The sequence below is a fragment of the Malania oleifera genome, chromosome 11 (assembly GCF_029873635.1).
Source record: "Malania oleifera isolate guangnan ecotype guangnan chromosome 11, ASM2987363v1, whole genome shotgun sequence".
NCBI lineage: Eukaryota > Viridiplantae > Streptophyta > Magnoliopsida > Santalales > Ximeniaceae > Malania > Malania oleifera.
Window position 1 is genome coordinate 53,575,101 of NC_080427.1, and position 27,009 is coordinate 53,602,109.

The following is a 27,009-nucleotide window of genomic DNA, read 5'->3' on the forward strand; positions in this document are numbered from 1 at the left end:
TCATTCGAGATAGAAGGAGAAGACATTGCTGCTCCAACTAAAGGAAAACAGTTTTGGCAAGTTCCTTTCCCTAACCGAGATCAACAGAGGAGGCTGGAAGGTCGTCATCATCCCAGAGGGTCCCGACTTGAAAAGTTGGGCCAAGTTCTTCACAGTTGCAAAGGATCTAGTTCATAGAGATCCCTAGCCTTCCAGCTCATTCTAAGGTGTGGTCGAGGTTGTTGTTCGAGTTTTACCAATCAAAGCTCCCTGTCGATCCCAAAGGAAGTGCCACTAAGACTCACTCGAAGGTCGACTGTGCCTGCCCGCACTGCAGTGGCTACATAAGAGTTTACTTTTCCAAATCAGAGATGAATATGACGGAGGTGGTGTGCGAGGACATGTCGTGTTGTCCGAGAAGCTGCCAAGAGTAATACAGCCCCTAATTTCTTCCTTATGGATGTCCTGTGCCTAGCTCTCCTCAGCCCATCCCATGCTCAAGTTTCAAGGATTTGGAGGCTTTTCTGCAAGTCCCTCATCTTCCATGTCCAGGTGATTTCACTTTTAGCTTCCCACTTTCTAGATCTTCCTCCTTCCCTCCACCTGAAAAGTTCCATTAGGAGCCTCTGAATCCAGTTTCTGAGGTAAAAAATCTGGCAAAATTATCCCCACTGCAGTCACAGATTTGCTGAATGCTGACGACAGCACCACCCCCCCCCCCCCCAAAAAAAAAAAAAACGCAGGAAAAAAATATATTTGAGGGAGTTTAATGAGATGGAACTAGATAGTACCAACACCAAACTGCAGGTGTCCAATTGGGTGCTTTGCAAAATGAATTTGGTTAGTAAGACTATCAGGGTATCTTTAAAGAGTGATGCATTAATTAGAGGATATGGAGAAGAAAAGAAAAGAAGGCACAACTTCCGGGGGAGGAAAAAAACTGCAATGTACCAGCCATAAGAAAGGCACAAGTAGGGAGTTAAAGAGATTGGAATGCTCAGTGAATTATGACAAGCCAGGAGGGTACTCTGATTTGGGAGAGGCTGGAAGCAGCTGGGTTGTGATTTGATCCTATTCTGAGGAAACAAATCTCATGGAATGCGAGGGGGCTTAACGACAAAACAAAAAATTTGCGATCAGATCATCTCTCAATGACTTGAAAAGAGATGCCATTTGCTTTAAGGAAACAAAGGTGAATTTCCATTCATAGCTGGTTGGTCATCAGTTTATGGGGAATTAAGAACTGTAAATGGATTTCATTGATCAGCAAATAATGTGGGAGGTGCTCTCATTATATGAAATGGTCTGGTTGTGGAGTTGATGGACCATTCCATTGATGCCTTCTCAGTCTCCTGCTTGATCAAGAGTCTACGAGACAATTTTGTATGGAACTTCACTGGGGTTTATGGTCTGGGTGAAGGACCTTCCAGACATCTTTTACAGAATGAGCTTGTGGAAATTAAACACATACGGGATAACCATGGGTAATTGGGGTGACTTCAACATGATCTCATACCCTCATGACGGGATTGGGAGATCCTCTGAGTTTATTTGCATGCAGGAGTTTTATGATTTCATCAATGCTTATGCTGTCATTGACCCCCCCCCCCCCTCTCATTGGTGGACCTTTCCCGTGATCAAACTCGAGGGAGAATCCCTCATCTCAAGGAGTGGCAGATTCTTAATTTCCACTGATTGGAAGGAACACTTCCCGAGGGTTACCAATCCTTACTCCCTCACCCTATTTCAGACCACTTTCCAATCCTCATTGACACAATGAAAATCAAGTGGGGCCACCCCCTTTCCACTGAGAACTTGTGGTTTAAACATGAAGGGTTTGATGATCAGGTTAATAACTAGCATCTCGAGCTGCAAAATGAAGGGAAGATCAGCTTTGTGGTTGCCTCAAAGCTGAAATTGCTCAAAGAAAGATTGAAGTGGTGGAGCAAAATTTTTTGGCAACATCAGTCTCAGGAAGAAGAGTTTCTTGACAACATTAAGGAGCTAATGAAAAGGAAATGAGTAAGAGTCTAAGTGCAAAGAACAGGTTTAGAAGACCTGCTCTCAATAAAGATCTTACTCAAGTCATCACAGCTCAGAGGAAATTGCTTGGAGGCAAAAATCCAGGGCTCTCTAGTTGAAGGAGGGGGATAGGAATGTTTCTTCCACTGTACAATTAATGCACACTGCAAAATTAATATGATAACCAGAGTAGATGCGGACGGAGAGAATTTGGTGGATGAAGGGAAATCAAAAGGGGCATTTGCAATTTATTCAAAGCCTTGTATACCAAACCACAGTCGTGAAGGCCAACAAAAAATGGCATTGTGTTTAGAAACCTGAGCCACTCTACAGCTTGGACGCTTGAGAAGCCTTTTGAGGAAGAGGAAAATTGTTCAAGCTCTAAAGAGTTGCAATGGGGATCCTGGTCATGATGGCTTTAACATGGCTTTCTTACAAAGGAATTGGGACCTTCTCAAACAGAATATCATTATACTTTTTGAAGGCTTCATGTCTAGTATCAACTCAACCTTTATCATCTTGATTCCTAAAAAAAACAAACAGGGGCTTGTAACATCAAAGACTTTCACTCAATTAGCTTCGTTGGTAATCTATACAAAATCTTTTCCAGAGTCCTTGCAGCTAGGTTCAAACATGCAATTTCGAGAATTGTCCGAAAGCACCAGCATGCCCTTCATTTCAAGTAGGCAAATCATGGATACTGCTCTAATTGCCAATGCAGTTGTGGATGCCTACATTAAGGGCGGGGAAAGAGGAGAAGGACGCAAGTTGGATATCAAGAAGGCTCTTGAACAAGTACACTGGAATTTATGCTGTATACTCTCGGGAGAGTGGGTTTTTTGGGAAATTTTGGAGAAAATGAATCTATCAGTGTATCTCTACCCCATCTTTCTGAATTTTGGTAAATGCCTGCCCTTTGATATCTTCAAATCATCCCCTTTCTCCCCACTTCTTTATCATGGTGATGGATGTTTTGAGTCTTATGATAACTAATGCCAATGAAGGTGGCCTAGGAGGTTAGCATTGGAAGGAACAATGACTCCATGAAAATCATCCATCTTCTTTTTGCATGACACAATCATCTTTTGTGAGGATGAGCCTAGGGGTGGCAAAACGGGTTCACGGGCCGGGTCTGGGCCGGTCAAAAATAGGTCGGGTCATAAACGGGTCAGGTCGTAAACAGGTTGTTAAAACGGGTCACACCCCTATAAACCCTAACCCGCCCGTTTAATCCGTATAAACCCTAACCTGCCCGTTTATTAAACGGGCGGGTCATGGGTTACCCGCTTAAAAAAATTTTAATTATTTTAAAATTTTAAAACAAAAAATTTAAATTATCAAAGCTCATCTGACATTTCTCATCTCTCTTATAATTTTAAAGCAAAAAAATTAAATTACCTCTCATCTCTCAACTCTCGATTGAAGGAGGAGAGATCTCCCAGATCTCATCCCTCGGTTGAAACCTGAAAAAGGAGGAGGAGAAGAAGAGGAAGAAGGGGGTTAAACCTTCGTGTTGGTCCTATTAGACGGATTAGCGCTGGCTAGAAGGCATTCGCTTGGCGAGGGTACGACCGACGAAGACGATGAACTCCTTGACGCTAGACCTCTAGAAGTAGCCAAAATGGCTGACGTCCGCTGCGTTCACCAGGATTATCGAGTCTGATCCCCCGTCCGGACTGCATTTGTGGAAAGAGTGGTTTGTGGAGCTGGGGGGCCTGACACCTGTGGAAGTGTGGAGGAGATGATCAGACGAGGACTCGAGCTCGGCCGCTCAGGTAGTGGATTGCAGCAACACACCAGCAGGAGCAGTGCACCAGCAGGAGGTAGCCAAAGCCGCGATGCCAAGGAATAGGATTAGAAGATTAGGGTTTTATGTTTGAATTGATCTCTTAGCACAGCAGTCAGTAGGGTGGGTTGGGTTACTAGTTAGTGGGTAATTTATGAGCCAACTAAACGAGTCACCCGCTGGGTGGCCCGATCCGAATCCGGATTGACCCATTTATAAATGGGCGGGTCACAGGTTGATCCGTTTATAAACGGGTTGATTTTTATGTACCCGAACCCATCTTAACCGGGCGGGTCACGGGTCACCCGTCGGGTCATGACCCATTTTGCCAAGCCTAGATGAGCCTGGGAAAATTCTTAATCTGAGATGCATTCTCCTCAATTTCAAAGCAGTCTCAGGCTTAAAAGTGAATATTGGCAAAAGTGAAATCATTCTGATGGGGACTTGTGGACTTGTGATCGCGGGTCTTTGCTTGCAACTTTCCCCTTGGCTGTAAGCTCAAAGCCTTTCTTATTACATATCTCAGCCTCCCCTAAGGAGCCAAGTTCAAGGATAAAAATGTTTAGGACCCTCGAGCTAGCAGGTTTGAAACGAAACTTGCTGGTTAGAAAAGGAACTTTTTTTCACAAGGTGGTAGACTCATGCTCATCAAAATTACTATGTCCAATCTCTTGGTTTACTTCATGTCTCTTTTCCCTATCCTCAATGTTGTTGCCAAGAGATTGGAGGGCAAAAGAAGATTCCTTTAGGAAAACACGGGTGAGGTTTTTAAATGTCATCTTGTTAAATGGGGGTGGTTAAACAACCTTTGCAAAAGGGCGATCTTGGCCTCAAATCCTTTCTTATCTTTAGTAAGGCCCTTTGAGGAAATGGCTTTGGAGATTCATGATAGAGAAAAATCACTTCTAGAGGGATGTCATTGCTATCAAGTACAATCTTTATCACAATGGCTGGACTCAAAAGAATCAAAAGGACCTAACAACACAAGTGTTTAGAGATATACTATAAGAGGATGAGAGAAATTCTTATCTAACATTTACTTTCATGTGGGGAATGGAGAGGATATGTTCTTCAACCATGATATCTGGTCTGGAAAATCCCAGCTCAGCTCCTCCTTCCCTTCCATATTCAGGCTAGCTTGTGACAAAGATGCCCTTGTTAGCCAACACCTGGAGTATACCAATCAGGGGATGGTTTGGAATATTCCATGACTAGTAATGCATTCGATTGGGAGCTTAATACTCTTACATAATTTTACAGCAAACTCTATAACACTCAGTGTTAAACCACTTCCAATGAGCCCAGATGGGTTTTGAACAAAAATCAAAATTTCAGAGTCAACTAATTCTTTAAACATCTTAGCTCCCCAGCTAACTGCAGCACTAACTTCGCTCGGAAATTCATTTGGTAAATGGAAGCCCCAACAAAGGTTACTTTCTTCACATGGGAAGCAACTCCTGGGAGGATCCTTACCATGGGCAATCTTCATGGGAAAAAAAGGCTCTTGTCAATAAATGCTTTTTATGCCTGGAGCAAGAAAAAATTACATCCATCTGCTTCATTCATGGATTACTAAAATGGGGGACTTCGCCATCAGCTACGGTACAGAGGGTGAATTATGGGCTTGTAGAGGGATCAAATCAAATAAAGAAGAAAGTCTCTCTCCCTCATTCCCCTTTCTATTTCTTGGACAGCGTAGAGAGAAGGATCAAAAGAGCTTTCGCAGAAACTTTTTTCTCCCATTCAGGCTGGCATGAACCTTGGATTGCTATGATCTCTAGCTGGCATACTGGCTAGTTGGGAGGGACTCCTTTGTAATCCTTGATTTTCTTGATACTCTTCAGTAAGGGATGTTTCTCTCTTATTGTTGCCTTTGTACTTGGGTGGCATCCCTTGATGCCTCTTTTTCATAAAATTTCTCTTCACTGATTAAAAATGAAAAGAAAAAAAAAAAAAAAACCCATGCTACCCTACAAGATATGCAACTAATATATATTATTATAGAGGTATACAACCAAGCTCAAAGTGCTCACAGGACAAACCAAACCTCAAAAGCAAGGTCTAGTTTATCAGATGAACCTAACTTGAGCTCAGACGTGTTCTTAATATCTTTTCATTCATCCTTACCACACCTTCAGCATGAAATGGAGCTTAACAATAGGCTACCCATGATACTTATTGACAGAGAACAAGAATAGGATGCTCAAAATCCGATCTTGATGACCATAAAGATTTTCATGGTCCAGTGAGGTCTAAAGCAAAAAGAATCTCCAGTCATCTATTGGACAGTCCAACATCAACTAGGTAAATCTAGCATCATTTCTCAGTCTAGCAAACTAGGTTTGATTGCAACTTTGTAAGAAGGTATTTGCTTGCGTAATAGTGCATTAAGAAATCGAACGCATCAAACCATAGATAAATCGCAAAAGTTATAACCAGAAGATCAACATAACTATAGTATTATAAGTTTCAACAGAATTCAGAAACGGAAGCATTTAAAATTACAAAATAGGTTTTATTTTGAACATCGAAAGGACAACTCACAACAGAGGCACTATTGCCACAGTCATTTGTCAGTCAGCCATGCAATTGATAAATATATACATACATATATATACAATGTGCGTGTTTGGGCATGTATTCTAGAACAATGATATTAAATAAAGAAAAGTGATATAGGGTATTCAAGTTCTAAGAATGTGGTATATTTAGTTAGTCTTATACTTTTTGGAAGATTGGTTAGGCTTATTTAAGTCCATATATCCTATCAAAAAAAAAATCACTTAGTCATGAAAGCAAGAAGTAGATTCAACTGTTAAAGCACTAAAAGGAAAATTAACACGAAAGTATAATTAAAATACTCCCTATAAGAATATACATGTGTGGGTGCGAGGATATGAATATATGATTCTGGAAAAACACAGAATGTTCTGAACTGTGAACTATAGCAGTTTGTGGTGAGGTACGCTAGGCTTGAATTCCATGCAATATGGACAGTAGGAAACCAAATTATTGGCATTTTATCAAAACCTGGCCTAAATTGGCAAGAACAAATTGCACAAAAAAAAAAAAAGGAAGTGTGTGTCCTAAATTTCAACTAATGCAGGCAGCATTTCAGTTCTTACATTCATTAACTTAAAAAATTTCTCATTTACCAACCTTCAGAGTTCAGACTAACAATGATTTTTTTTTAAGATGACAAAAATTCCACTAAAGACTAAAATGGTGCAAGGGATAGAGGACAACGCATCCAGTGCAAAAACAAATAATTACAATAATGCTGCCTTCCAATCACATGGAAGATCAGACAGCGTTAACCCCCAAAATTCCCAAAAGAATGAGCCCATAAACAAGCAAGAAAAGTAACTTTCTCCAAAAAAAAATCAAGAGAAGTCTCCCAACCCTCAAAATTTCCTGTGTTGTTCTTTTTGAGCCAAAGTCCCAAAAAAGACATACACAGTGCAAGTCCATACAGCCCTCCCTCTTCCACTTTTCCCAAAACCCCAATATCTCAGGAACAAAAAATCATACACATTCTGCATGGCTGCCCAAGCCTCACTAAAATAAGAAAACATAGCATTGCAAAGATATCTAGCCACCCAACAATGGATAAAAAATGAGCATTAGTCTCATCTGACTCACAGCACAGCATACAAACATCTGGCTGAGGTCCACATAAGGTCTCCTTATCTAAAGCAAGTCATTTATATTAATCAAGTTAACAACTAGATGAAAGCCCAAATCTTAAAAGGAACCATCAAGGCTTTAGAAGATGAGTAAAGGAAGACATAGAAGCTCAATCCAAGGCTGAGCATCTCCCCTCACAGTAGGAACAAAGGCATCCAGCACATACAATAAAGAAGTAAGCTCATCAACCTCTCTACCATTAAGCCCCCTAACGCCCATCCCATGAAAGAGAGACCCCCCCTAAAAAGAAAAAAGCTAAAATCGGTGCACATGAATGGCAGAAAGTCTAAAAAAGAAGGGGCCCCAACAGCTCCAACAGACTCTCTCTCACCCAAATATCCTCCCAAAAGCAAATTATATCAGTAAAAAGAAAAAATAGATAAAAAAACCTGGGAAACAAACTTCCAGGAACTGGTGTGGGAAACACTGCCATGTCCTTTAGTATCCCACAAAGGTTTACAATGCATAAGGAAATCCCAATAATGATTTCCTTTTTCCAGGGGGGTGGAATAATAGAAGAGAGGAAAAAGAGGTTACAAAGCAAAATAGGATGAGTGATCATGGTTTTAAATAGTGATCATGACCATTACGTAACGGGTTTTTCAGGTTCCCAATACCATTACACCCCACTCAATCAATGGATGAAAAATCAGAGTCTTAGTGGCCGTTAGGGACCGCTAGGCACTACATAACAGTTTTTTTGGGTTCCTGATACCATTACAGCCAACTAGATAAGTGGGAAGAAAAATCACAGCCATAGCAGCCACTACAGACTAAAGCTGTCATGTAACAACTGCTAACCACTACAAGACTGTTACAGCAAAAGATATATTTTTAAGAAAAAAAAAATCTCCTCATTTTTTCTTTTTTTTTCCCCCTTCATAAATCATTCTAGATAATGTATGTAAAGGAAGGGAGATTATAATAAGGATGATAAAGATACAAAATTTATTTTTAATATCCCCAAGAGATGCATTGATTAATAATTTGATGGTTCTTTTCTATATTTTTCAACTTTAACCTTCTTTACTTTCCCAGTTATTTTCTTATTGAAGTTTTAAATACTTTATTTATTTAATGATAATTTTTATGATTATGTATTATGATTTTAAATCTTAGATATAATTATACAATGTAATTTATTGGTCTAAATTTATTATATTTTCAATAGATGCTTTTTATGCTTGGAGCAGGAGGAATTGGTTGGTAACATCCTTCTGTGTTGTTCATGGACCAAGAATTATGGAACTTAGCCATCTCCATTGTAAATCAAAAGTGGGTCACTGCAGCTATGGTGGAAGATAAGCTGTCGGCTTGGAAAGGGATCAGATCAAATAAGGAAGGAAGAAGATCTCTCTCCCTCATCCCCCTTGCTATTTTTTGGGCAGTGTGGAAAGAAAGGAACAGAAGAGCCTTTGATGGAACTATTTCTCCTATTCAGTCCGTCATGGACCAGTGGATGGCTATGATCTCTAGCTGGCATTATGGGATGGTTCGAAGGGCCCTCTTTGTAATCCTTAATTTTCTTGACATTTTTCAGTAAGGGATGTTTCTCTCCTATTGTTTTCCTTTGCACTTGGGTGGCATCCCCTCGATGCCTCTTTTTAATATAATTTCTCTTTACCGATCACGAGTCACATAAGAAACCCCCTCTTCAAGCCCTTGCCCTCATAGTTCACCTAAAACTTCAAATTTTCTAATTCACGCTGTTGGCTTGGAAAGGGATCAGATCAAATAAGAAAGGAATAAGATCTCTCTCCCTCATCCCCCTTGCTATTTTTTGGGCAGTGTGGAGAGAAAGGAACAGAAGAGCCTTTGATGGAACTATTTCTCCTATTCAGTCCGTCATGGACCAGTGGATGGCTATGATCTGTAGCTGGCATTATGGACCGGTTCGAAGGGTCGTCTTTGTAATCCTTAATTTTCTTGACACTTTCAGTAAGGGATGATTCTCTCCTATTGTTTTCCTTTTCACTTGGGTGGCATCCCCTCGAGGCCTCTTTTTAATATAATTTCTCTTATCAAAAAATATAATTTCTCTTTACTGATCAAAAGTCACACAAGAAACCCCCTCTTTAAGCCCTTGCCCTCGTAGTTCACCAAACACGTCAAATTTTCTAATTCACACTGTCCGTTTGTCAATTTCAATTTACCTCCATCCAAGCGAATTTCGATGCCTTCAGGATCGAAAAGCCAAAATCCTACATCTCCGTCAATTGTTGAGCTTCCAAGTCCATTGGATCAACCCTCCTTACACTGCTGCTCCTTACCAAATCCATCCTCCTTAATTATTAGAGTACCCTCCAAACTTTCCATTCGAGATGGCAGCCATACAATACATCCCCAAGAAATCAAATGATTCAGAATCATAGCCATGGCTGATCTCGGACCTCATCCAAAAGCAAACTGCCCTCTTACACAAATTCACTAATATCAACACTATGATTATGTAGGAACCCAAACCCGGAAAAGAAAAGAAAAATAAATAAAAGAAGAGAGAAATAAGGGAAAAGAAAAGAAAAAGAGGAAATTGGTTTGGCAAGACCCCAAACCGTCGACGGTTTCACTGAGCTCAGGAAAAACCGTCGACGGCTACAATCAACGGAGAGCATGGGACTGCCAAACCGTCGAAGGTTTTGTAAGCACAGGGAAAACCGTTGACGGTTTTCCTGCGGGCTGGCTTACTTAAGGGCTGAGCAAGGTATATCTATCATAACTCAAAAATTTCTCTCTCTTCTAGGTGACTCTTGGGACTCTCTATCTCTCGTGACTCTCTCTCTCCCGTAGGCTCACCTAGAGCCTGTCATCGGTCTCCGATCATCTCTCCCTCCTCTCTCGACCTGTCAGTTCGCTTTCGGCGGCGGGATTGAAAAGCTAGGGTTTTCCGTTTTTAGAATGAAATCAGTTTCTTTTTTAGAAACAGGTAAGGGTATTAAGTTAAGTCAAGTATTTATCGAAATTGAACCGATTAAACTGCATTATATGTATGTATACTTATGATTTCAAAGGTTATTTCGGAAAACAACCGTTCAAATGGACTTTACAAATATTGGGTTTATTATACGGTGATTGAATAAAATGAACGGTGGAAAGCTTGGTTTTGTCATATGAACTAAATATACTGTATTTTTCTGGTTGTTTAATTGATTATGTTTTAATACTAAACTCGTGTGGCATGAGAATAATCTATATCGTTTATTGTATAACCAAATCTAAGTATGGTTGTGAAAATATATCGTAGAATAGTGATTTACACTGGTTGTGAAAAATAATGGAATTACTTGTGTAAAATATTGGGAGTTGATATGACAGCTAAGAGCCGGGATTTGATATGACAACAAAGAGCCAGGTTTTGATATAACGCTCGAGAGCCGGGTTTTTATGGGTTTTTTATATGACGGATGAATGCCAGGGTGTGATATAATGACAGGTTTTATATGAAATAATAACAGTGCGAATATATTACAATTTTTATTACTTAAATTGCATGATATGGTTTAAGAACCCTAAGGACCAATTGTGTTGAGAGCACGGTACCGTTGCTAGTGATTTGTTTGGCCAAGTGCACCCACAATGTAGTGGAAGTGTAGGGTTTTCAGCCGGTTGGCCTGCGAAGAGTTGTTGTACCTTCTCTGAGATTCGGACCAAGAAGTGGTAAGGCAATCGGAACTGCAGATGAACTTGTAGATGCCTGCAGACGTACTTGCAGATGGTTACTTTGATTTAGTTTGGGTTGATCACCCACGCTACGTCCAGCCTTCGGGCCACACAACCCGTCATGGGGGTTAATGATGTCATTATTCAAAGGGGGTGTCTTTTACGCATATATGTTAATTTATGTAAATGGTGTTATCTATTTATTAAACTGGTTTATACTCTGGAAAAGAAGGTGTATTTCAACTGTGTTGGTGCGAGTACAATACACAAATGCTATATTGGGTTAAATAGGGAAATGAACAGTCTCTAAATCTACTGAAACTCATGTTGGCCACACCCTGATGTTAACTTAATCCATCTTACTGAGAGGTGTCTCACCCCAATGATCATTTGACTTTTCAGGAACCACCAGGGATCGTACTTAGCAGGCTAGAGGGGCTGAGTTTAGTGGTATAGTTTATGTACGTGGATTGTATGGACAAAGTTTGATTATGCCTTTTTTTTTGGGCAGTAATATGGATATTTGGAGACCTTTGTGAATAAAGGTAGTTTAGAACTCTGGTAATGTTTTGGCGGATGTTTATTCTGTTGCTTTTATATGATTATTATGGTATCAAGAATACAGATAGTACTAAAGTAGCACCCCGAGCCCCACATGGTGGGTCGGGGTGTTACAGGTGGTATCAGAGCCTAAGTTTGCTAGATTCTGCAGACTTTGATAGCGGATGATTACCAGAGTATAGGTTGAGATAAGATAAGAATAAAATGGGTAGGTTAGGTTGAGTTTTGGTCTGGAAGCTTAGAGGCGGTAATCCTTTGATGGTCTTCTATGTCTTTCCTAGAATGATGATTTCAGGAAAACCACAGTAAATCCATCGATGGTTTCGTTTCTGGGTTGAGAGATTGAAACTTGGGAACTTAAGCTGGAACGTTAGGTCAGTTGAGTATGTGTGTAGTCTCGGTGTTGTGATTAGAGGTCGATACTTTGAAATGACTAAGTGTATACGAGCAACAGAGGGTAGTATGATTTGTAGGAGGCAAACCGTCAACGATTTCGTGGGGAAATATAAAACCGTCGCAACAGAGGGTAGTATGATTTGTAGGAGGCAAACCATCAACGATTTCGTGGGGAAATATAAAACCGTCGACGGTTTTCTTCAAAATAGGCTCTCTGTATTTCAAGTTTTCCGTCGACGGTTTTGGGACTCTCTATGAAACCATCAACGGTTTTGTGACAGGATTGTGTGAATGAATCTTTAAACTGAGAATTCATATATTATATTAACTTTTTCATTCAATACCTACATCAACCATGATAAATGTGGAATTTCTAAGTCAATTTCTATCCTATTTTCAAGATGGATTCTAGGGGAAAGGACATTGATGTCGGAGGCGATAATCACGTGGAAACTTCCAGTGAGGAGGATGTCGATGCCTCGGCAGTGCTGCAAGGTATAGCGCGGCAAGTTAGGAAGGAGATTCGGAGGGACTCTTGAGAGCAGGATCAGCCACCGTTTGATCGGGGCTGCACATTTGAGCAATTCACCCGGACAAGTCTGCCGACATTTGCAGGAGGAGCGAACCCAATCGCAGCTGAAGATTGGGTTCAGGAGATAAAGGAACTGTTGGGTGTGCTGCAGTGCACAAAGGAGTAAAAGGTCCAGTACGGTACTTTTAAATTAGTGGGGGAGGCTAAACGATGGTGGAGAGCGGTAAAGCTGGTAGAGGAACAGTGGCCGAGACCTCCGGTTATTACCTGGAGCGGTTTAAGGGAGGTTTTCTTAGACAAGTATTTCCCCGCTGCCAACCGGGAGGCTAAGGCGGAAGAATTCCTAAATCTAACTCAAGGGCCCTTGACCATACAACAGTACGCGGCCAAGTTTGTGGAGTTATCTCGCTTCACCCCATACATGTTCCCAGACGAGCCAAAGAAGGGTCGGAGGCTTGAGAAAGGTTTGAGGCAGGGAATACGCGCGCAGGTGCTGGCGTCGTTGACTCAAAGTTTTTCTGAACTGGTGGACAAGGTCATGGCAGTGGAGGCCAATATTCAGGAGGGTGAGGGGGTAGCGAACCAGAAGAAGAGGCCCTTTACCTCAGGAATTTCAGACCAACACTAGCCAGAGTTTATGGAGGAGGCCTGGTAATTTCGCAGGCCAGTGCCAGGAGATGGGACATCAAGCCCATCAGGGGGATTCATCACGCTCTACCTGTCCCAAGTGCCACCATAGGCATTGGGGCAAGTGCAGAGGTGGATCAATTGTCTACTTTCGGTGCGGTAGGGCTGGACATATGGCGCGGGACTACTGTGCGACGTTGAATAACGCACCCCCACAGCATCAGTATCAAGGAGGTAACCAGACACCCCGAGGTGGTCACCAAAGGGACACCGCCCAAGCGCAGGTGTACTCGCTTACGCAGGAGATGCGGAGAACGCCGGCGAGGTGGTGACAAGTACCTATTTCCATTTTTTCAAATAGTGTTGTTGTATTGTTTGACTCAGGTGCAACACGCTCTTTCGTATCTCGAGGATTGGTTAAATTGTGCGGGGTAGAGACTCAGTTGTTAGATGTCGAGTTAGCGGTGGTCACACTGACTGGGTCAATTATAGTGTGTAGTAAGGTGATCAGAGACTACCTAGTGGAAATACAGGGGAGAATGCTGCCTACTAGTTTGATTGTTTTTTACATGCAGGGTTTTGATGTCATTTTAGGGATGGATTGGGTAGCATTCAGTTACGCGAGTATTGATTGCCATAGGAAGTAGGTAGTGTTCAGACCTCCTGGAGAGCAGGAGTTTAAATTTGTAGGGTCTCGTGTGCGCTCTGCACTACCGATCCTTTCAGTCATTCAAGCAAAGAGGCTACTACTGGAGGGATGCCAGAGGTACCTGGCGGTTGTAAAAAAAGCACCAAGGGAGGAACTTAAGCAGGAACATATTCCCATGGTGAGGGAGTTCTCGGATGTTTTCCCTGAGGACTTACCAGCATTGCCTTCTGATCGCGAGGTAGAGTTTGCCATTGATTTAACCCCAGGAATGGCACCAATTTTTAAGGCTCCATACAGAATGGCTCCGACTGAACCAAAGGAGTTAAAGGAACAACTACAGGAACTACTTCACAAGGGGTTTATCAGACCGAATGTATCACCCTAAGGAGCACCGGTGTTGTTTGTAAAGAAGAAAAATGAGTCGATGAGAATGTGCATCGACTACAGGGAAATCAATAAAGTGACAATAAAGAATAAGTACCCGTTACCCCGTATTGACAACCTGTTTGACCAGTTACAAGGCACACAGATTTTCTCCAAGATCGATATGTGATCCAGGTATCATCAGGTGAAGGTTAAATCAGAGGATGTACCAAAGACGGCTTTCCGCACTAGATATGGTCATTACAAATTTTTTGGTTATGCCGTTCGGTTTGATGAATGCTCCTGCGGCATTCATGGACCTGATGAACAGGGTGTTCCACGAGTACTTAGATCAGTTCGTAGTTGTGTTCATCGACGACATCCTGGTTTATTCGAGGAGCCCTGTAGAGCATGAAGCTCATTTGAGACTGGTACTTCAGGAACTTAGAGAAAAGAAGTTGTTTGCTAAATTTAAGAAATGCGAATTCTAGTTGAAACAAATTGCATTTCTGGGGCATGTAGTGTCCGGGGAGGAAAATTCATTGGATCTAGGCAAAATAGAGGCGGTAGTTGATTGGGCGAGACCGAAGAACATGCATGAGGTTAGAAGTTTGTTGGATCTGGCAGGATACTATCGCCGGTTCGTGGAGGGATTTTCGAGGCTATCAAGTCCTCTAACACAACTTACAAGGAAGAACATGAAGTTTGAATGGACTGGTGAGTGCAAGCAATCCTTTCAGGAATTGAAGCAGCGATTAGTCATTGCCCCAATTCTGACCATTCCATCAAGAGATGATGGATTCGTGATCTATAGTAACGCATCTCAGAAAGAACTCGGCTGTGTCCTAAACTCCTAATACAGCAGGGACAAGTTATCACATATGCTTCTCGCCAACTCAAGGAGTACGAGAAAAATTATCCTACACACGACTTGGAATTGGCAATAGTAGTTTTTGCGTTAAAAATCTGAAGCCACTACCTATACGGTGAAATGTGCAAGATCTTTACTTTTTCACTCAGAAGGAGTTGAACATAAGGTAACATAGATGGCTTGAGTTGATAAAGGACTACAACTATACCATTAGCTACCACCCAGAAAAGGTTAATGTGGTAGCTGATGCTTTGAACTGGAAATCAGTGGGTGCGTCAGTCTCAGCACTTCTAACTCAGCATCAGATCAGGATGGACCTAGAAAGTTTGGGTGTGGAGTTAGTAGAAGGGAATCACCAGGCGTTCATGGCTAGTCTGGTTATCCAACCGACCTTACAGGAAAGAATTAAGGCCGCTTAGACAAGAAACAAAGAATTGATAAAAATTGTGGAGAAAGTACGAAGTCAACAACAAACAAACTTCAATGTCTCTGATGATGGGATTTTCAGATTTCACTCCAGACTGTGTGTACCTAACGACAAACAAACAAACAAACAAAACCAAGCCTTAGTCCCACTAAGTGGGGTCGGCTATATGAATCTTTTTCCGCCAATTTATGCAATCATGGACCATTTCTTTTGATAGATTCAAGGATATTAAATCCTTACTCACTATCTCCTCCCAAGTTATTTTAGGTCTACCCCTACCCCTTCTTCTGCGCCCTACAATAACTAAGTCACTCTTCCTCACAGGTGCACTATAAGGCCTACGTTGCAAGTGTCCATACCATCTGAGTCGTCCCTCCCATATCTTATCTTCTATAGGAGCTACACCTAACTTACCACGAATATGTTCATTCCTTAATTTATCTTTCAATGTTATACCACTCATCCATCTAAGCATTCTTATCTCGGCAACTTTTACTTTTTGGATATTATGTTTCTTCATCGCCCAACATTCCGATCCATATAGCATAGTTGGTCTTATAGCTATCCTATAAAACTTCCCTTTCAATTTTAAGGGTATTCTACGATCACATAGCACACTTGAAGCGCTTCTCCATTTTACCCAACCTACTTTGACTCTATGCATTACACCATCTTCAATTTCTCCTTCAGCTTGCATAATAGATACAAGGTATCGAAATCTACAAGTGCTATTTATTTCTTCATCATCAAGTTTAACTTTGTCTCCAATATTCCTCCTATCATTACTAAAATTACATTTCATATATTCTGTTTTATTTCTACTTATCCTAAAGCCTCTAGATTCCAAAGTTTCTCTCCATAATTCTAATTCAGCCTCTACCTCATCCCTAGTTTCGTCAATTAATACAATATCATCTGCAAACAACATACACCATGGAACCTCCTTTTGAATACTCTTAGTCAATTGGTCCATCACTAAAGCAAAAAGATAAGGACTCAAAACAAATCCTTGATGTACACCTATGGTAATTGGAAATTCTCTAGTTTCTCCATCTATAGTCCTTACACTAGTCATTACTCCATCGTACATATCCTTAATGACATCGGTATACCTACAACATACACCTTTTTTTTCTAAAACCCACCATAGAACTTCCCTAGGTATCCTATCATATGCTTTCTCAAGGTCAATAAATACTATATGCAAGTCCCTCTTCTTTTCCCTAAACTTTTCCATTAATCTTCTTAAAAAATAAATAGCTTCTGTGGTAGATCTCTCAGGCATAAAACCAAATTGATTTTCTGAGATCTTCGTTTCTAACCTTAATCTTTGTTCAACTACCCTTTCCCATAGTTTCATCGTATGACTTGTAAGTTTAATTCCACAATGGTTATTACAATTTTGATTATCTCCTTTATTTTTGTATATAGGTATTAAAGTGCTTTTCCTCCATTGATCTGGCATTTTCTTAGTTTTTACAATTGTATTAAATAAATTAGTTAACCATATAATTTCGTTATCACCCAAGCATTTCCAAACTTCAATTGGGATGTTACCTGGTCCCATAGCTTTCCCATTTTTCATCTTTTTTAGTGCAAACTTAACTTCGTTAACTCTAATTTTGCGAATAAATCTTATATTTTTAGTTTTTTCCTCATTTGACAATTCTAAGTTTAAGCCTTCTATTTGGTTTTCGTTAAACAACTTACTAAAGTAACTTCGCCACCTTTCTTTAATATCTTCATCCTTAACCAAGACAATATCATCATCACTTTTTATACATTTTACATTTCCTAAGTCCTTGCTCTTCCTTTCTCTAGCTTTAGCAAGTTTAAATATATCTTTTTCCCCTTCTTTTGTACCTAATCTATCATACAAACTATTAAATGATCTATATTTAGCTTCACTAACGGCCCTTTTTGCATCTTTTCTTGCCTCCTTATATTTTTCAAAGTTATCTCTATTTCTACATTTTTGCCACGTTTTATACCAAATTCTTTTTGTCTTTATGATTTTTTGTACATCTTTATCCCACCACCAACTTTCTTTGCTATTCGAGAATCTTCCCCTTGATTCACCTAAAATCTATTTTGCTTTCTTTTTAATAGAGCTAGCTAATCTATTCCAAAGAGTATTTGTATCTATCCCATCCTCTAAGGTCCAATCCCCATCTTTGATCATTTTATCTTTAAATTTTATTATATTTTCTCCTTTTAGGTTCCACCATCTAGTTCTCCTACACTGGTTTATTTTATCCTTTTTCCTTCCATTTTTTAATACATATATCTAACACTAAGACTCTATGTTGTTTGGTTAGGCTTTCACCTGGAATAACTTTACAATCCTTGCATGATAAACGATCTACCCTCCTAGTTAAAAAAAAAATTTATTTGACTTCTATTTTGTCCACTTTTAAAGGTTATTAAGTGTTCTTCTCTTTTCTTAAAGCAAGTATTCATTATACTAAAATCATATGACATAGCAAAGTCTAAGATCATCTCCTCAGACTCATTTTTGTCTCCATATCCATATCCTCTATGTATCCTCTCATAATTTTTATTATCTCTTCCAACGTGTCCATTCAGATCTCCTCCTATAAATATTTTCTCAGTCCCTGGTATGCCTTGTATAATACTATCCATATCTTCCCAAAATTGTCTCTTAAGATTTTCTGCTAAGTCAACTTGAGGAGCATAAGCACTAATGATATTTATTATCTCTTGTCCTAATACCATCTTGATTTTTATAATTTTATCCCTTACTCTAGTTACATCCACAACGCTATCTTTTAAGTTTTTGTCTATAATAATGCCTACTCTAGTTTTATGTTTTTCTTTTCCAGTTTACCAAAGTTTAAATCCTGATTTATCGATTTCTCTAGCTTTCTCCCCCACCCACTTAGTTTCTTGAAGGCAAATTATACTAATTCTTCTTCTAATCATTGTATCCACAATTTCCATATTTTTACCCGTAAGTGTCCCTATATTCCAATTATGTATCTAACGACGCAGAGATTAAAAGGGCGATTTTGGAGGAGGCTCATCGCTCTATACTGTTCATCCAAGAAGCACAAAGATGTATAGAGATCTGCGAGAATCCTTCTGGTGGAGTGGCATGAAGAGGGAGATTGCCAGATTCGTAGAACAATGTCTGATATGTCAGCAGGTGAAAGCAGAATACCAGAAGCTAGCGGGACCATTGCAACCACTTGGTATTTCTAAGTGGAAGTGGGAGCATATCTCTATGAACTTCGTAATGGGGTTGCTTTCAACGGTGTATGGACAGAATGCTATATGGGTAATAGTGGATTGGCTGACGAAGATTGCGCACTTCATTCCAATCAGAGTCAATTATTCTATGAATAGGCTGGCAGAGCTTTATGTGCAGTAGATTGTACGACTTCATGGCGTCCCGGTATCCATTATTTCAGATCGAGATCGTTCACCTCTCGGTTCTGGAAGAGTTTGCAGGACGCCTTGGGATCTCAACTCACTTTCAGTACCGCATTTCACACGCAGACTGATGGACAGTCCGAGAAGACCACTCAAATTCTAGAGGATATGCTGCGGACATGTGTGCTAAATTTTAGTGATGGTTGGATTCGAAATCTACCACTAGTTAAGTTTGCATATAATAACAGTTATCATGCCAGTATCGAGATGGCACCATATGAAGCTTTGTATGGTCGAAGGTGCCGATCTCCGTTGTACTAGGATAAGATAGGCGAGCACAGATTTTGGGGCCGGAACTTGTTTAGCAGACTTCTGAGAAGGTCAAGCTCATCAGAGAAAGGATTAAAACAGCACAGAATCGGCAGAAGAGTTATGCAGATACACGCAAGCGAGAGCTGGAGTTTGAGATTGATGATATGATATTTTTGAGAATTGCTCTGATGAAAGGGGTGATGAAATTTGAAAAGAATGATAAGTTGAGCCCTAGGTACATTGGATCATTCGAGATTCTAGAAAGGATTGGTTCAGTCGCCTACCGAGTGGCGTTAACCCCCAGTTTTGTCTAGAGTTCATGATGTTTTTCACATGTCAGTGTTGAGAAAGTACGTCCCAAATCCTTCACACGTGATGATAAGCTATGAATTCTTGGAAGTCGGAGATACCCTATCCTAAGAGGAGGTACCAATTCAAATTTTGGATCGAAAAATACAAGAACGGCGTACTAAGGACATACCATTAGTGAAGGTGCTGTGGTGGAGTTGACGAAGCTTCTTAGGAGTTGGAAGAAGAAATGCGACGGAAATATCCACAGCAGACTCAGCGCTAGACATATCATTACGGCGGCACAGGTAAGTGTTGTTTTGTATGCAGGTTGTGTAAGCCTGTAAGGTACGTTTGTTTAGTTTTATCAGTTTGTTTATAGTTTTAGTATATAGATGGTCTTTGGGAGAATTTTGTATGGTATTGTAATCCCCTGAGACATTGTGTGTAACCACGGTATTCCTCCGCCATAAGTGAGGGTATCTAATAAACTTGGGATGGGGCCGCTATGTGAGTGGCTACCGACTCTTCTGTAAAGATGTATCGTTACTTAAGGATGTGATCGGTAACAGTTAGCAAATTTCGAGGACGAAATTTTTATAAGGGGGGAGATTGTAGGAACCCGAACCTCGAAAAGAAAAGAAAAATAAATAAAAGAAGAGATAAATAAGGGAAAAGAAAACAAAAAGAGGAAATTGGTTTGACATGACCCAAAATTGTCGATGGTTTCACTGAACTCAAGAAAAACCGTCGACAGCTACAGTCAACGGAGAGCATGGGACCACATGGAAAACCATTGACGGTTTTCCTGCGGACTGGCTTACTTAAGGGCTAAGCAAGGTATATTTTTCATAACTCAAAAATTTCTCTCTTCTAGGTGACTCTTGGGACTCTCTCTCTACTCTCACTCTCTCGTGACTCTCTCTCTCTCTCGTAGGCTCACCCGGAGCCCGTCATCGGTCTCCAATCATCTTTCCCTCCTCTCTCGGCTTGCCGGTTCGCTTTCGGCGACAGGATCCAAAAGCTAGGGTTTTCCGTTTTCCGAACGAAATCAGTATCTTTTTCAGAAACAGGTAAAGAGCTTAAGATAAGTCAGGTTTTTATCAAAAAATTGAATCGATTAAACTGCATTATATGTATGTATACTTATGATTTCAAAGGTTATTTCGGAAACCAACCGTTCAAATGGACTTTACAAATATTGGGTTTATTATACGATGATTGAATAAAATGCACCGTGAAAAGCTTAGTTTTGTCATACGAACTAAATATATTGTATTTTCCTGGTTGTTTAATTGATTATGTTTTAATACTAAACTCATGTGGCATGAGAATAATCTATATTGTTTATTGTATAACCAAAACTGAGTATGGTTGTGAAAATATATCGTAGAATAGTGATTTACACTGGTTGTGAAAAATAATGGGATTACTTGTGTAAAATATTGGGAGTTGATATGATAGCTGAGAGCCAAGATTTGATATGACAGCTAAGAGCCAGGTTTTGATATGACGGCTAAGAGCTGGGTTTTGATATGATGGCTGAGAGCCGGGTTTTGATATGACGGCTGAGAGCTGGGTTTTGATAAGATGGCTGAGAGCCGAGTTTTGATATAACGGCTGAGAGCCGAGTTTTTATATGATGGCTGAGAGCCGAATTTTTTATTTGACGGTTGAATGTCGGGATGTGATATAATGGCAGGTTTTATATGAAATAATAACAGTGAGAATATATTACAGCTTTTATTACTTAAATTGCATGATATGGTTTACGAACCCTGAGGACCAGTTGTGTTGAGAGCACAGTACCGTTGCTATTGATTTGTTTGGCCAAGTGCACCCACACTGTAGTGGAAGTGTAGGGGGGTTTCAGCCGATTGGCCTAGGAAGAGATGTTGTACCTTCCCTGGGCCTGGATCAGGAAGTGGTAAGGCAATCAGACCTGCAGATGAACTTGCAGATGCCTACAGACGTACTTGGATATGGTTACTTTGATTTAGTTTGGGTTGATCACCCACACTACATCCACCCTTCGGGCCGCACAACCCGTCATGGGGGTTAATCATGTCGTTAAGTCTAAAGGGGTGTCTTTTATGCATATATGTTAATTTATGTAAATGGTGTTATCTATTTACTAAACTGGTTTATACTGTGGAAAGGAAGGTGTATTTCAACTGTGTTGGTGTGAGTACAATACACAAATGCTATATTGGGTTAAAAAGGGAAATGAATTGTCTCTAAATCTACTGAAACTCATGTTGGCCACACCCTGATGTTAACTTAATCCGTCTTACTGAGAGGTGTCACACCCCAATGATCATTTGACTTTTTAGGAACCACCAAGGATCGTTCTTAGCAGGCTAGAGGGGCTGAGTTTGGTTGTATAGTTTATGTACGTTGATTGTATGGACAAAGTTTGATTATGTCTTTTTTGTTGGGCTGTAATATGGATATTTGGAGACCTTTGTGTAGAAAGTAGTCTAGAACTCTCGTAATGTTTTGGTGGATGTTTATTTTATTTCTACTTCTTTTATATGATGATTATGGTATCATGAATACAGATATTACTAAAGTAGCACCCTGGGCCCCACGTGACAGGTCGGGGCGTTCCAGATTATTTAACAATCACTCCATTTCTCCATTTCATTGCCTTTGCAACTCATATTAGTATCTCCCTTCTGAATATTCTGGAAATTTTCAACACACAAAGTACTTTCAGCATTGCTTATTACATTTTTACCAAAAAAATTATCTCACTCCTCCACCCGGCGAATGGTAACCTTCTCAAAATTCCTTCCATTACCAAAAAAAATTATCCCCCTCATCAGCAGTAAACCTCTGTATATCATCCCCACCACCTTCATGGACCTTAGTGCAGGCCCCTCCGTCAATTAACACCGAGGTCATCTTCTTGATCAAGCCCTCATCCTGGCAGCAACACTCTTGAACCAAAAGCACAGAAGCACCAATCAACTCCCAAGACTAACCGAGTCGCTACCGTCCCTGGTTGGATGCTGCCCCGCTGGATCCACACTACCGATCACCCGTGTTGTGCAGTGGCTTGAATCCCTTTTCAGCAGTAAGATGTTGAACCTATTCTGCAGAAGGGGAAGGGCTGTCTCCATATGAGAGTTGGCCATAATGGGCTTATATAGTCCATCTATAAAATCTGCAATGGGCTCATTACCTTTTTATACTTAGAATTGTGGGCCTGGCAAGAAGCCCGTTAAGATCAAAACTTCTATGAGCTTCAAGAGAATGCTGGCTTTTACAAGTTTATTCAAGGTCTATTAGGCTGGAAATTGGGCCAGGTCACCACCTAAGGCATTTGGACATTCATCCCATACATTCATCCGGCCCAAGTCCTCACATCCTAGACTACCCAAAATCCAGCACAAGTCCAAATTGATGGTAAGGCACCCCAGCCCACTCCATCCCATCTTCACAACACTCCCATTCCCCCAACAAAACCCTAGCCGCCTCTGCCATTGGAACTATAGTTCCCATACAGAGATGATGTCCCACCGACAACGGATGGACAGGCTGTTGCTGCACCTGCTGCCCGATCTTGGAATAAATCATTCCTATGTGGTGTGATCAGTTGGCAGGGAAATCTTAAAGCAAGACTCAATATGGGGCACCAAGATAAACTTGTAAGTTCACATTGTGGATGGACTATGGGGCCTTGTTTATGTATGATTAACAGGCCTTGCAAATGCACCTTATGCAACCCTTGTGGCGTCATGAGAACCCTACCTTAGATTGTTCTATTAGTTCAGACAGAAAAAAGAAATTTATTAAGAAATAATAATAAATATAAAATCTTGAGAACAAGATGTCCTCCAACAACAACACCCCCTCCCAAAAACAAACAAAAAAATAAATTCTATGGACTCTTTAAGTACCATAGAGACAGTGGTGGACCCAGGGGAGCTGAAAAAAACTTTTAAAGATTTTCATTAATATTATGTTATTCCTTATATAGATGACTATTGAGATTGAACATCACACAATAAGAACTGCATCCTCTTTCTCTATATCCTATTCAAAAATTTAAATCTTACATCTCTCATGATCTATATATGTGGTGTTCTTTAAGGCCCATCGGAACAAATTATCTTCCAGTAATTTTTAGAACAAGAATAAACAACAACAACAAGAAGCCCTAAGTCCCACTAGGTAGGGTTGGCTACGTGAATCCTTTTCCATCAATTCATCCAATCTAGAGTATTTTCCTCTATTAGATTAAGGGCTATTAAATCCTTACTACCTCATTCCAAGTTATTTTCGGTCTACCCCTACCCCTTTTCATGCCAGAAACCATAACTAACTCACTCCTCATAGGTACTCTACTAGGCTTACGTTTTTCAAATACCCAAACCATCTATATCACCCCTCCCTTATCTTGTTTTCAACCGGTGCTATGCCTAAATTATTGCGTATATGTTCATTTCTTACTTTATATTTTAAAACCACTCATCCACCTTAACATACGCATCTCGGCAACTTTCATTTTCTGTACATGTTGTTTCTTGGTTGCCCAACATTCTAAACCATAAAGCATAGCTGGCCTTATAGTCGTCATATAAAACTTTCTTTTTAATTCTAAGGGTATTCTACGATCACACAACACACCTGATGCACAGTGTCAATAATCTCTTGATTATCCAGTTTAATCTTCTCTCTATTGCTACTCCTACATTACTGAAATTACATTTCATATATTCTATCTTATTCCTACTTATCCTAAAACCCTTAGACTCTAATGTGGCTCTCCAAAGTTCTAGCTTAGATTCCACTCTGCTCCAACTAACATCAATCAACACAATATCATCTACAAACGAATCTCATTTTGGATATTCCTCGTAATTTCATCAATTACTAAAATAAAAAGATAAGGACTCAAAGTAGAACCTTGATGTACACCTATTGTGATAAGAAACTCCCTAGACTCTCCTCCTATAGTCCTAACGCTAGTCACGACTCTATCATACATATCCTTAATGACCTCCGTACTATAAACTCCCTTCTTTTCTAATACCCACCAAAGCACTTCTTTAGGTACTCCATCATAAGCTTTCTCTAGGTAAATAAAAATCATATGCAAGTCCTTTTTATCCCTAAACTTTTCCATTAAACTTCTTAAAAGATAAATAGCTTCAATTGTTGATCTCCCAGGCATAAAACCAAATTGATTTTCTGTAATTTTCATTTCTTATCTTATTCTATATTTAATTACCCATTCCCAAAATTTCATCATATGACTCATAATCTTAACTTCATGATAATTATTACAATTTTTAATATCACCTTCATTTTTATACAAAGGTACTAACGTACCTTTCCTCCATTCTTCTAGCATTTTCTTGGTTTTTATAATATTATTGAATAGATTAGTTAACCAAATAATTCCTTTATCACGTAAACATTTCCAAACTTCAATTGGTATTTTATCTAATCCTATAGATTTCTCATTTTTCATTTTTTTAATGTCACAATCACTTCAAGGACTCTAATTTTGCGAATAAATCTCCTATTTTTAATCTTCTCTTCATTTGTCACTTCCAAGTTCAATATTTCATTTTGGTTTTCATTAAACAGCTCATCAAAGTATCTCCACCAGCTCTCTTTTATGTCTTCTTCTCTAAATAAGACATTATCATTCTCATCCTTTATACATTTTACATCACCTAAATCTTTACATTTTCTTTCTCTAACTCTAGTAAGTGTATAAATGTCTTTTTCTCCTTCTTTTGTATCTAGTTTAGTATATAACATATCATAAACTCTATGTTTAGCTTCATTCATAGTCTTTTTTGCATTTTTTCTCGCTTTATATTTTTAGAGGTTTTCTATATTTCTACAATTTTGGCATATTTTATACCAATTTCTTTTTGTCTAAACGACTTTTTAGACTTCTTGATCCCGCCACCAACTTTCTTTACTACCCAAGTACCTTCCTTTGGACTCACCTAAAACCTCTTTTGCTGTCCTTACAATATAATTTGTCATTTTATTCCAAACAGTATTTGCATCAACCTTATCCCTTACTGCCCAATCACATTCTTTGTTCATTTTAACTTTGATTTTTACTATATTATCTCCCTTCAAGTTCCACCATCTAGTCCTCTTGTGTTGATTTTTGCTACTTCTTCTCTTCCATTTTTTAATATGAATATCTAATACTAAGACTCTATGTTGTGTAGCGAAGCTTTCACTTGGAATAACTTTACAATCCTTACAACTCGTTCAAAGTTAAGAAGAAATCTATTTGGCTTTTGTTGTACCCACTCTTGAAAATTATTAAGTAATCTTCTCTTTTTATAAAGCAAGTATTCAATATAACCAAATTGTTAGAGATGGCAAAATCTAAGATTGTATTGATGGCCTCATTTTTATCTCCATATCCATGGTCTCCATGTATCCTCTCATATCCTATATTATCCTTACCAATGTGACCATTCAAATCAGCTCCTATGAATGTCTTTTCAGACATTGGTATCCCTTGTAGAATAATATCCATATCGTCCCAAAATTATCTTTTCAGATTTTCTGCTAAGCCTATTTAGGGAGTATACACACTGATGACATTCACTTTCTCCAGCCCTAAAGCTATCCTGATTTTAATGATCCTATCTCCTATTCTTTCAACATCTACTACATTATCTTTTAGGTCTCTATCCACAATAATACCCACCCTGTTTTTATGTTTCTCTTTACTAGTGTACCAAAGTTTAAATCCTGATTTTTCAATTTCTCTAACTTTCTTTCCTACCCGTTTCATCTCTTTAAGGCAGATTAAGTTAATTTTCCTTCTAAACATTATTTCCACTATTTCCATATTTTTCCCGTAAAATTCTCTATATTCCAAGTTGCTAATCTTATCTTAGTTTCATATGCTAACTTATTAACCCTCTCCCTTTTATACTGATCCGGTCTATTCCCTTAATCTAGGTGAATTCGGTAAGAATCCTTGATAATAAGATCTGACAAAATTTTACGTTAGCTGTCAGCTACCTAGCACAGCCCTGCTCCTTTATCCGGGCTTGGGACCGCCATGTGTACAAAGAATTTGTGTTACACAGGCGAAGTGCACGTTTGCAATTTTTTTGTTTTTAGCAAACTTATTGCACATAGACAATTTTCTAAGTCACGCCCTACAACTAGTAGAAACCACACACACACAATACACTGCATAAAAAAAATTTGAAGCATACAATTTGGGTGGGAATCCGAGCTAGACTAAAATCCATGCAATAGTACTTTCTGAAAAATTTGTTATGTCCCATGATTTGTAAATAAAACAAAAAAAAAATGCATATATTAAGCCTACAAATTTTAAACACAAAATCACCACAGCTAGAGATAACAAGAGAAGAGAAGACCTCACCGATGGCTGGAACTAAAAAGGTAAAGAAAACTGCCTGAAAAATACCTTTGACGCAGGAAAATTGATGCT

General features: G+C 39.5%; 2 protein-coding genes across 3 annotated transcripts in view; one reads left to right on the forward strand and one right to left on the reverse strand.

The window, feature by feature from the left end:
* Positions 1-27,009, reverse strand: part of LOC131168150 (zinc finger CCCH domain-containing protein 41) — a 51,231-nt gene that overhangs the window by 17,696 nt on the left and 6,526 nt on the right. The gene's annotated exons all lie outside the window — the stretch shown is intronic.
* LOC131167547 (uncharacterized) lies at positions 12,831-13,579 on the forward strand. Its single transcript, XM_058126349.1, has 3 exons — positions 12,831-12,920; positions 13,000-13,186; positions 13,284-13,579. The coding sequence occupies exons 1-3, from the start codon at positions 12,831-12,833 to the stop codon at positions 13,577-13,579; spliced, it is 573 nt and encodes a 190-aa protein (XP_057982332.1).

What these genes read in the sequence shown, in the direction of transcription:
- LOC131167547 (XM_058126349.1), top strand. Translation starts at nt 12,831, where the DNA reads ATGGTGGAGAGCGGTAAAGCTGGTAGAGGAACAGTGGCCGAGACCTCC. An exon ending in AGGGAGGTTTTCTTAGACAA is followed by an intron (nt 12,921 to 12,999) that starts GTATTTCCCCGC and finishes ACCATACAACAG; the next exon opens with TACGCGGCCAAGTTTGTGGA. An exon ending in GGAGGCCAATATTCAGGAGG is followed by an intron (nt 13,187 to 13,283) that starts GTGAGGGGGTAG and finishes GTAATTTCGCAG; the next exon opens with GCCAGTGCCAGGAGATGGGA.